Source organism: Crinia signifera, chromosome 5 (genome assembly GCF_055691185.1).
Source record: "Crinia signifera chromosome 5, ASM5569118v1, whole genome shotgun sequence".
NCBI lineage: Eukaryota > Metazoa > Chordata > Amphibia > Anura > Myobatrachidae > Crinia > Crinia signifera.
This window is the reverse complement of record NC_139221.1, coordinates 259,320,271-259,332,991: the sequence shown is the minus strand read 5'-3', so window position 1 is coordinate 259,332,991 and position 12,721 is coordinate 259,320,271. Positions and strand designations below refer to the sequence as shown.

General features: G+C 43.5%; 1 protein-coding gene across 2 annotated transcripts in view; it reads right to left on the bottom strand.

The window, feature by feature from the left end:
- MPP7 (MAGUK p55 scaffold protein 7) overlaps window positions 1-12,721 on the bottom strand; it is a 372,855-nt gene that overhangs the window by 229,533 nt on the left and 130,601 nt on the right. For both annotated transcript variants that reach the window (XM_083188909.1, XM_083188910.1), the window contains exon 3: window positions 374-536. In XM_083188909.1, coding sequence (XP_083045035.1) covers window positions 374-410 — 37 coding nt within the window. In that variant the 5' untranslated portion in view covers window positions 411-536. The remainder of the gene's footprint in view (window positions 1-373; window positions 537-12,721) is intronic.

Sequence of the window (12,721 nt, the reverse complement as noted above, 5' to 3'; positions counted from 1 at the left end):
ATTTTGTGTAGATGCTTTAGTCAAATTCCCCCTGGGACCAGATAGCTGAGAATTTATGGAGAAGCGATTCAACATAATTTCCCTTGGCCAATAAACTCAGAAGACAAGGAAGACTACTAAAGAGCGCCACAATAATACAAGGCTAGGCACAACATTTTATTTAGCATAGCTAGGTGGAGAATTACGCATTTGCCGTACATACCACAGTAAAGCAAATAAGTGAACCCTCTAGTGCTACAATTTATAGCTGGCGTGTTTATAAGGCGAATTATGAACTTTATCGCACAATACGAAGTCAATACAGTCAATGTACTGTGAATGCTCCAGGGAACACAGCCTGAGCCTACAGCGTAATTGTACTATCCTTGCTTACCTGTGTCACTTCCAGCTCCAGTCGATAAAGCTGGCATGGCTGAAGATGATCAGAGAGCACTAGGGAGAACACAGATCCGAAGCCACAAGGCAATGGAGTGAGCCGTACAGAACCTGCAGGCCTATCTGTCGAGGACGATTTATGTCACCTGAATGCTTTCCCCCTGAAAAGAACAGAAACATAATTTGTACAATAAAATGTGCTGCTGTTACATTGTGAATTACGGCACTTTAAGCATGTCAAAAATCTTTTTAAAACTTTATAAATGTTGTGACTTTGAGCCCTATAGAAAATACATCACCGCTAAATGAAGGGGCCAATTATCATCTTGAAGTAAGTGTGCAGTGAAATGCATCTCATTTTTGGTTCAGGTACTTACATCAAGGAAGAAATAATTGCGTGTGATTAGACAGAGAAGACAAGGCGAAAAGGCAATGGAATGTGACGGCCAATGTGAATTGCCTTGTCTGCTGATCATTTTTTTTCCTGTCCTTCAGTCATTCAACAGAAATAGACTGATTTGTCATTTTAATGCCAGGATGTCGAAAGCGAGCAAATTTATCATCATTCTCAATGAGTGAATCATTTCAGTTCAAAGGCCCAATTGTTTCATACATTAGCTCCATTAAAAGACATAATTTAGAAGGACATGTAAAAATTACACGGTGCTACAAGCGACAGGTTAAAATAACACCCCCTGATGTGAGCTGTACATTAACACTTGACAAAGCAAACAGCAGCCTTGTAATATACACTACTCAAACCTGTACGTCTGGAGGGAGTATAGACAATCTGTACAAGGGGACAACTCTTGGGAAAGAAGAAAAACACAAACTAGATGAACTACATTATCTAACCTATCCTCGAATTTCAGAACTGCTTTCATCTCTGATAATCTGTAACAATATTCCAATTATATTTCCAGGCTGCACTTAAAGGTGGTAAGGGTCAAATTAAGTCCTGTTAGCAAGGCTGCAATGTTTGCAGATGGACAAAACCATGCTGAACTGCAGGCGGGGCAGGTGTAGCACGTTCACAGAGATAGAGACATACCCCTTTCACACTGCAGCTCTTAAAAGGTAAATTGGCATTTTATTTTTTTGTCTTTTAAAACGGGTAGAGCTGCAGTGTGAAAGCTCCAGTGTGCTTTAACCGTTTAACAAATACCGGTATTTGTTAAACGGTTAAAAAGCAGTGTCCTACCCGTTTCAGAGCCGTTTTTTTGGCAGTGTGAGCAGCTCTATTTCTATGGCTTGAAACGTGTTCCTTGGGGGTTAAACAAGTTGAATGTATGAATGGTATATGCTATTTAAACGTTTTTTACCTGCAATGTGAAAAGGGGTTGTGGCTCAGACCCGTTTTAAATACAGTTTGGGGTACTTGTGAGTTATCTGGGCGCCCGATTTCTAAATCGGGTCGGATCGGGCACATCGCATCGCATGCGACCATCGGATGCGATGCAATGCGATGACCCGATTTTTCCATAGGAATCAATGTTAAAATGGACTGAGTCCATTTTAACATGGAATTCAATGGGAAAAAGGGGTCCTTTTCATACCCCTACTATCCAAGTGGGCATGGAGTTGGATATAAACCTGTGGCGAGCGTAGCGAGCCACCGAGCCCGAAGCGTGGCGAGCGTAGCGAGCCCCGCGAGGGGACACAGAATACGTTCGCTCGCCACGCTTCGGGCTCGGTGGCTCGCTAAGCTCGCCACAGGTTTATATCCAACTCCATGCCCACTTGGATAGTAGGGGTATGAAAAGGACCCCTTTTTCCCATTGAATTCCATGTTAAAATGGACTCAGTCCATTTTAACATTGATTCCTATGGAAAAATCGGGTCATCGCATCCGATGGTCGCATGCGATGCGATGCGATGCGATATCGCATCGCATCTGATTGTATGCCTTAACTTAAGGCATACAATCAAAAAATCGGGCGCCCAGATAACTCATAAGTACCCAGTTTGGAAATACAGGGTCTTAAACGTTTATCCAATGTGAAAGCAGCAACAGATTTGGGTGGTGAGTGTTCAAACTGAAATCTAAATTGAAATCTAAATTGCAGTGTAAGAATAAAGCAGATAGCATTTAGCGGGCACAGAAACAAAGTAACTCCCCCAAATCTAACTCTCTCTGCCCCACCTGCAGTGCAGCATGGTTTATTTATTTATTATTTATTAGCAGTTTCTTATATAGCGCATACATATTCCGCAGCGCTTTACAGGGAATATTTGAACATTCACATCAGTCCCTCCCCCAGTGGAGCTTACAATCTATATTCCCTACCATATATACACACACACAGACATACTAGGGTTAATTTTGTCGGGAGCCAATTAGCCTACCAGTATATTTTTGGATTGTGGGAGGAAATCGGAGTACCCGGAGGAAACCCACGCAAGTACGGGGAGAATATACAAACTCTGCACAGTTAGAGCCATGGCGGGAATTGAACCCATGACCTCAGCGCTGTGAGGTAGTAATAATTACCATTACACCATCAGTCCTGCCATCTGTAAATATTGCAGCCTTGGTTTTATGCATCTGCAAATATTGCAGTCTGGGGAAAAAAAGGTATTCACTGGGAATAATCAGGCGCCTTGCAAAGAGCTGTATCTCTGGTAAGAGCTGCTGCTTAATTGTGGGGGTAGTCACTCCCCACTAGAAAGAAACCACAAAAAAACTCACACTGGGTGAGTGTAGCAGCGCTCAATTCAATGAAAGAAACCAGTGTTTAAAAAAGTATAACAATTTTACTGTTGATTAAAATGCAATACAATATAAATAACATATAAAAAAAAAACAATAATAATGGAATAATGGAGAAAGGGGGGGGAATAAACGTAAATTGGAATGAATGTCACAGTAAAATAAATAATGAATAAATGCCCCGCCTCAATGGACACGTCGGAGTAAGCTGTGTCGACACTTGTGTGGAAGAAATAGGTAAGTGCACTTTACCAATATTTTATCGAAGATCCTTTGGATGTGAATGTTACTGGGAGTCCTCACGATGGTTACGGCTTGTTGGACAGCCGCTGGAGGGATTGAATACCGCTTGAAATGGAGCAGACCTTATGTTGGTGCGAAGCCGATGTTGAGGGTTCAGACCACCGGATTGTCTGCAGCGATAGCCGAGATGAGAGTATCTGCAATGAGATGTGGATGTGGCTTCCGTGCTAGATGGCAGTCCACACTGGTGTGGATGTTGTTAACCAGTGGATAAGATGCACGGTGTCCGCCAAATAAACGTCCAGTGGGTGAATGGATGGATGTAAGTCCAAATGGAACTGGGGTGTCACAGCAAGGTCCAGAGGTGGGGGGCAATCACCTAACGCGTTTCACTGCGTCCTGCAGCTTTATCAAAGGTGTTACTGGTTAACAACATCCACACCAGTGTGGACTGCCATCTAGCACGGAAGCCACATCCACATCTCATTGCAGATACTCTCATCTGGGCTATCGCTGCAGACAATCCGGTGGTCTGAACCCTCAACATCGGCTTCGCACCAACATAAGGTCTGCTCCATTTCAAGCGGTATTCAATTCCTCCAGCGGCTGTCCAACAAGCCGTAACCATCGTGAGGACTCCCAGTAACATTCACATCCAAAGGATCTTCGATAAAATATTGGTAAAGTGCACTTACCTATTTCTTCCACACAAGTGTCGACACAGCTTACTCCGACGTGTCCATTGAGGCGGGGCATTTATTCATTATTTATTTTACTGTGACATTCATTCCAATTTACGTTTATTCCCCCCTTTCTCCATTATACCATTATTATTGGTTTTTTTATATGTTATTTATATTGTATTGCATTTTAATCAACAGTAAAAATATTGCAGCCTTGCTAACCGGTCTGAATCAGGAACAAAGTCCAAAGTATAGAAGTGCAAAAGCAAAGAGTAAATGTTGTTGCATGATTTGTGCTAGCTTGCAGAAGCGCATCGGTTTGTACAGAGAATCACAGATTTGCAGGCTAAGAAGGTGGCAGTCTCAAGGATGGAGATCCTGCTTGATAGGTGGAAGTGGGCAGATCAGAGGCATTGAATTTAATTAGCTATGAGACATTTTTTTTCACATTTTTTTATTTTATTTTTCGGGCAATTCTCATGGAAAAACACATAGAAGTACGGATCAATGTGTTTCAGGAATCGCAGCATTGATTGGGCAAGTGAAACAAAATCCCCGATACTGCTGGCTATTGGCATCAACTGAATGCCCTCGCCCCCAAGAATCAATTAGCCATAATTTACCGTGGCTAATTGAATTAAACAAACAAGTTTGCATAGTTTTGATAAAAAAGTGCAATGTTCCTCATTACCCCTCACTCTAATAATTAAGATCAGATCAAGCTGTAATATAGGAAAATATGTACAATTTTGATGCAGGGAGCAGTGGAGTTCGAAAGGGCCTTGTATGCAAGGGTGAGAAGTTTGAAGAGTATTTTTTAGAGGAATTGGGGCCAGTGTAAATATACTTGAAGAGGCTTGGCAGAAGTGGGGCTTGGCAGAAGCAGGGTGGCAGGAGAGGAAGATAAGTCTAGCTGCTGACGAGGACAGACTGAGAGGAAGCAAGCTGGTAGCATGGGAGGCCAGTGAGGAGACTGGAACGTGGCTGGAACTTAGTCAAACGGTGGGAGTCACCCAGGCAGTGGAGTTGGCGAATGAGGAAGATGATGGTGTGGTCGGCAGTAATGAAGACATTGGGGGGGTGAAGACTCTGGATGGCAGAAAAATGATGAGTTTGGTTTTGTCCATGTTGAGCTTCTGAGAGCGTTCAGACATCCAGGACGAGATGGCAGAGAAGCAGCTGGTTACCCGGGAGAGGACAGAGGGGTAGCGGTCAGGTCGGGAGAAGTATAGTTTATGGAAGTCGAGTTACACACACGCCATTTTAGGATAGTATGGCCGCCATTTTGGTTCGCAGAGTTGCGCAAATAAAGTTTCCATACCCGAGTATGCGTGACAAAGTGGACCAGAAGAGTAGCCATACTATCACACATAAATTCATAAATACATACTGACACTAAGTAAAATGTAGTTAAAGGTTTAGAACGCCACACATAGCTTAGTTAGCCCTGCATACATCTGTCTGTATCATGTTTAGTACCGTTCCGTTCCGTATGCGTAGTATTCCGGTCATTGCGAATATTTCGCAATATACACAGCTCGATAGTTATGGACATAATCCATATTCCAGGGACAGTTTCTGTTGAAAGTATGTAACAAAGGAATCCAGATGAAACCAGTTCTTATCACTGCTGACGCCGAAACCAACAAACAAAGGACTCTTAAAGTTCACTCCCCTGGACCTAGCCAAACCAGGTGTATCAGCTTACCCCCCAATCACAGCTAACCTGACATACGACCTCCGACCAATGAAAACGGCCTTTGACCTCCCCTTTCTGACCCTATAAGATAGGCGACCCAGAGCAGCCAGGGTCTCTTCGGCACATCTACCTTCCCATGACTTTTCTACCGGACTATAGTTCAGCCCTGAACGATAGTGAGCTCTGACCGGACTGCACTTCGCATATTTGATGAGACGGGTAACGGTTGCATTAACGGTATTTATACTTATTGTATAGTTGGCTGGTTGTGTCTTGTATCTGTATTCTTCCCCCTTAGCAGAACCTGTTTAGTATTCATTGTTAGCATCTTGTATTACTTGTTATACCTGCATATTCTATTCCTGTAACCCCCTGTTGTCCATTAGGGACTCAAATACAACCTTTTTATGGAGTTCTTATCTCCTTACTTCTATACTGTGGTTTGTGTCTGTTATTCGCATTTTGCGATAAAGGTATATTACGGACACTGTCCATAAAGGTATATTCGCAGATTAGAGACAAATTACTGCGAAGGAATCTCTTATTAAGCTATTGGTTCTTGGTGTTTAATATGCTATAAAAGGTAGGCTACGCTGCGCTACGTTTTGTTCGCACGTAGTTAGGTATAAAGGGTACGCAGGTTGCGGACTTATTACGTAACCTGCGCTTTTCACTTATTGTCTCTCTGGTCATATTTAATCGCCATTAACAATTGGGGGCACGTCCGTCCGCTCCACATTCCAGAACTCAGTACCAGGCGTGCGACCCGACCTATACCAGCAAAAGGGTGGAAGTATTTATTTGTTTCCATTGCTGGATAGGCCGAGTCCGCGGCGGTGCGGGGTTCGGGAAGTGCTAGCGCTGAACCCGGAGTACAATAAGTGAAAGCCACGTGTTTTAAAGCATATCATACCTAAGTGTTTAGTAAACTGTACTTCTGCCTGCCACAAGTAGTTTAACGGGGTATAGTGTCTTGGGCTGCTTGTTTATTATAGTATATGTACCACGTGCGATAAGGTTCGCACACGTGGAGTTTGTGTTTATTATAGTACATAGAGGATCCCCTCTGTGCAAAACTATAACTGTTTATTGTTAGTTACTGCAAAAACAGGGACTCCGCCACGTGGCGACAAGTCCTGGGCCTTTTGCAGTAACGTAAAGCGTCTATTGTGTATTACGCAAGGTGCGCGTGCACGTGCCCATATCGGGAAATTTTCGCATCTTTGTACGTGATTTACGGATTAAGTGCGGGATTTATTTCGCATCTTGATACGTAACTTTCGGACGGAGTTAAGGGATTTATTCCACATTTAGGCGCAATTACTGCGTATAGCGAGACCCGAGTGCAACCTTGCAAATACACTATAGAACACGTGGGTGGCCGATTCATCGGCGGCCTGTGAACAGCGCATGTACACACGTGGCTGTTCATTGGTACTGCACATGCAGCACACATAGGAACTCAAAGGTGAACAGTAATAAACCACTAGCCTTATTTAAACAGTATAGTAATATACTGCGAATGGGGCGGTGATTTAATAAAGAGAAAATAAGTTTTTTTCTTTTTGTTCATTTTCTCATAAACAAGCAACTCAAGCATTATTTTAATAGATTCCTATAGCGTATTATAAGGGATTTATACCTGCATAAGTATCTAGTGACAAGCTACCAGCCTGGGAAGATTTTCTGTACAGAAATATTTCAAAAATACGCATAAGACCAAGGTGTAACTAGCGCCCAGTGTGAAAAATAACTGAGGCGAACGGGTGTGTGACGGCACGACTCAGCGCAGTGTAGTCCAGTGTAGGACAGTCCAGTTAGGACCGGGTTCACGTGACGACGTGCCCATAGGAACTGCCCCTTCAGTGGAATTGATTCCGCTAGGAGGGTACAAGAAGATACATCGGAACGCACTTGTTTCCGATTAGCTACTTTAGAAATCCAATTTTTGGGGGTATAGGAAAACAAGTTTGTTATACCCTGGAAAAATTGTGCCGCACCAAGCAAGTTGGCTAGAAGTTTGCTGCTAGTTGAAAGACTTGGTGATTGAGTACATTACCTCGCATTGTGGGCTTCACGCTTGATTGCGGAATAGTGTCGCTGTGTGGAGAAGTGAGTGGTTGGGGAGCTCTCAACTTAAATAACCCACCGGTATCTATTAGGCGTGAACGTTTATTCCTGTAATTATGGGTAATAACGGGTCAAGCTGTGATAACGTGCATGTTAGGGAGGAAGCAAGCCGGCCAAAAGGATCGGCGGCTTTTATTATGTGCAGGAAGCACGGTGAACTCGCAGTTGTTTACCAAAATAAATGGAGAAAAATGACACAAGGCAGCAAGTTAGAATTTCCCAGTGTTGGTAGCTTCGATCCAGAAATCTTATCAGCAGTAAAAGATGAAATATGCCTACTCTCCAGTCGTAAGGAGAGAGTGAAGCATATAAATATTCTTAAATTGTGGCAGAAGGAAGGACAGGAACAATGGGGAACCAGAGGTCTGGCAATACTTGACGCAATCAGCCACAATAAAAATGCAACCGTTACAACCGCTGCCACAATAGAATCAGCTCCCCCACCCCCATATGTGCTGAAGGGGTTAATGACTCATAAGAAAGACATGAGTAATAATGTATCCATTGCTAACTTGTACCCTGTTTTTACCCCCTATAAGCAAGATACAGATCCACAAGGGAGATTCCTGACATCAGCCATCCCTTGCGAAGCTAGCGGAAAGGAGAGAGAGGCTGAGACAGCCCAAGCTGCTGCTGCCATTCTGGTCGAGGAGATGGCTGATGCCAGGAACACAATTGGAGACACAGGTAAGTACACACAACCCAGCACAGAGATAGTTGCTCCTGGGATGTTGTCCAATGGTGCAGGGGGGATACAGATCCACCCTCTGCACACAGTGGAACCTCCTTGTGGACGGGGAGGCGGGGATGAGGTAATGCCTGTAAAGGATAGTGACATGCACAATACATGGACACGATTGGAACGTCATTCAATCATCAAAAATTTCCCTGATCCCAGCAAAGATCTGGCAAAGTGTCAGAAATTTGTAAGGGAGCGAGGAAATTCAGATGAGCCCACCAATAAGGATTGGCGATACATGTTGAGAGCTTGCCTCCCTTCACACATACATGTCCAGAAGTTCATTCGAGACAGTGGTGTGGAGGGCGATAAGATTTTAACTGAACAGGGCAACCAGGAAAATATACGCCTAATAAATATACAATTGGGTGTATATTTCCCAGCGACAGTTGAAAATACCCTAGGGTTCACCATCACACAGAAAGATGGTGAGTCCACCAGCGGATATTTCAACCGTGCTTTACAGGCGTTGCCAAAACACTCTGGTATCCCCAGCCCCAGGGACAGCATACATCTTAAGGGAGGGATTGTCTCTGTGCTGATACAAGGTCTTAGGGAAAATCTGAGAACCAACATAGAAACCATTCACCCCAACAGCAGACAGATGTCAATACACACTTTAAAGAAATCTGCTGTTGATCTGGACAGACGATTTAAAACAGACAGACAAAACCAAATAGTATGTTTCAAATGTGGAAACAATGGACACATAGCCAGACATTGCAGGGTAAGTAACCATAGAAAACATAACACATATGTAAGTAACTGAGAGACACAATGGGAGAACACAGGTAGGTCTCAACACATAGCCATAGCCCCACCTAGTAGCCAACGCCGCCCTAAGCATGACACATATATGCAAACAGGGAGTAGGACACACATACACCCCACATCCAGGTAACATAAGACAATATCTGAGGGAGGAGCCTCAGATATGGGTAAGTGGAATAGTTTAAATATAAAGTTTTTTTGTACCTAACCCGTTAACAACATTCCCTCCTGGTCTAGGTTGTGTCAAGCAAATTAGTAGCAGCAATTGGGGTAACAGGAAAAATACAGCATTACCCACTGACGAAACCAGCAGATGTTACAAGCGGGCCTCTGCATACCAAACACTCTTTTCTGTTGGCTGCAGCGGCCCGACTAACCTCCTGGGTAGAGATTTACTATGTAAAATGGGATGTGTCATCTATTACACCCCTGATGGGGTATTTCTGGACACTCCTAGAAATCTTACACAAGAAGTGCAAGATATGCTGGACAGTCCTCAGAGGCTAATGTTGTATTCCACTGTTATAGAGTCAAATCCATCTAAGGTAGCTAAAAACTACAGCACAAATACCGAGTTCCCTTTGAACTAAAGATGGGAAGGACACAGGATCAATGGCAACCATAGCTTCAATAGAAACCCTGTTAAAAACAGAAAGTATAGCGCCCCAAAGTACAGCCTCACCATTCGAAATCTGAGGTTGAGCGGGAAAAATACCCAGTGAAATAACAAGGTTCCCAAAAGAGAACTTTTAGCTCCCTGTAAAGCGAGTAGTCACAATATAGATATTTTTCAGTAAATCTTGAACAAAGTCCCAATAACTTTAAGCATTACTCCTAATGTTACCCAGGGCAACCACAGCCACCATCTTGTGAAAAGCAGTCCAAGAAATGCACAAAGCATTCCCCTTCTACAAAGAATGAAAAGGGTTGTAAAACGCATTTACATATAAATAGGTGCAATCACAATACCCATGTCTTCACAGACAGATGTGGATAATAAAGAAGGAGAAACAGGCCTGATTACAGCCTTTTGCCATGGGTAAAACTGACACAAGAGACCATGTGATTTAGAATATTAGACCTGCTGAGGGGGCGACAGATATAGTGACGTAAGAAACCTGGTGATGCCAGCCTGACCAATGTCGTACTGCAGTGTGCAATTAAACCCTATTACTTAAGCACTTCATACTTGTCTACACAGTGTAGTTGCCATAGCACTACTGGTAAACAAAACTGAGAATGTGGTGTTGGGGTGTGTTTTAACTGTTTATGCTCCTCATATAGTCTGGACACTCCTAAAATTCTGCCTAAACATGTGAAAAATATTCATCAGCCAAGTTCACTAAATGGGAACTTGCATTGATGTTACCATGTAAAATGGGTAATATTGTAAACCCAGCAACACTCTTACCAGGTGTGCCCGCCAAAGGCACAAAGGGTGGATTGGTGCTGAGGTTGCTGGAATGGTGGAATTTAGTGGGAGCCGAGACGAATATGATTGCATGACATGTTTGAGTCAGACCTTTTGCAGCATGCCCCCAAAGGGTGGTAACAACCCATTGGAAGAGGTAATTCATTTTTTTTTTTTCGTTCTTTCCACAACACCGAGAGGGAAAATTGTACACTGGCTATACCGTAATAGATGGAAAAGGCATAGTAGAGGCTGAACCCATTGGACGTCTCACTCAGCAACAGCAGTCTCATTAATAGTACTGCGAAAACAGCCAATATTCATGCCGACTCCAAGTATGTTTGTTGGGGTAATACAGAAGATCTTAGGTCCTATGGCGCCTCAGATGTTTTGTTTCAGTAGCTGGCACTCCAGTGGCGCAAGCGTTGTAAGTTTAAAAGATTTCTGACAGTCACACAGCTGCCGGACAGAGTGGCTGTTATCAAGTGTAAAGGCCACATCTTCGATGAGGATTCAGTGTCACTTGATAATGAACATGCTGGCAAGGCAGCTGGGTGAGCCATGCGCTCTGCGGATAATGTTTGTGTCCCCCCTGTAAATGTCAGTACATTCACATAGAAATACAAGATTTGTGTCCCCTGCAGGAGAAGCAGTCTGGAAGCCGAAGGGATGTGGACAGGAATAGAAAGATGGACAAGGAAAACCAGTGACTCTGAGAACATGCCAAACTGTCAGGACAGAGATAGCCCATGGCCTGACTTGTCTTGACAGGGAAGGTATGTGGAAAAAATTAGTCCGAAATTTCTGGCGTGCCCACAGACAGGTAAGACGACAGGATCATGCCTTACTTGTCTGGGGGGAAAGAAACTGCAACGGTTGTTCCCACAGAGCCATCTCCACATCCCTCCTCCAGCAGGATCCTCTGCAGGTAATACAAAATTGGCTTCGTACAGTCCACTCTAGAAGCATTTTTTTTTTTTTTTTTTTTTTTATATATATATATATATATATATATATGTGTGTTGACGTTTGTGTGTATAGATATAGCAGCCCAGAAGCACCCTTGAGTATGCAAGTATATTTATATATATGAAAGGTTTAAGTCATGTATGAACCTTCAGGGACTGATGGTACACCCCATAATCTCTTTTGTAGTAGTAGAATCACTCTCAGAACTCCACCTCATTGGTCCCCATCGAAACATTGCTTGGCGGGCAACCACAGGTTATGGTAATCCCACAAGGAGATCCTAGACCACAAATGCAAGTGATGTATCCACACCTGGAAAACTGCAGCAAAAGGACTTTGTTGACACCTGTTGTGAACTGTCATAACCATGAACCAGGAGATGTTGTTGTTGTTTCCCCTGCTTTGCCATATACAGGTTGCTTGATAGACCTTTGGAAAGGACCACCCCAGATCTTGTTGACCAGCACTACCTCAATAACAAAGTCGCAGAGAGAGAGATTCGGGTACGTTCGTCCTACTGCCAAAGGAACAGAAAACCAAAAGGTCCTTACACTCGAGGGCGAAAGAAAGAAATCGCTAAGAGGCACCATTTCGGGAGGACTGGAGAGCAGCTAAGGTCAAGCAACCTGTACAAGCTACAAAAGGGACTGTGACACACCCCACTGGTAACAGGTTGGAAGGATCACTAACAAAATTTTTCCTTTCTCAGTTTTCTCTATTGTTGTGGGTCCTATTCTTGTCTCCCCCCCCACTATCCGTTATCTTCAAAATCAAGGATACCGCCGCCGCAATGCTGCCAGGCATTGGACGGACGATACAGAGTTCTGAGAGTGTGTTACCCATCCCAGTTTAGGTCAAGGTAGAATCTATAAACTTGACATATTACCCAGGACCGGATGTTTGATAGTGATAATACCATCATACTTAAAAGCATACCAAAAAAGAGAGACAACAAAGAGTTCAAGGGTCTGTTGTCACAAACAATACCTAC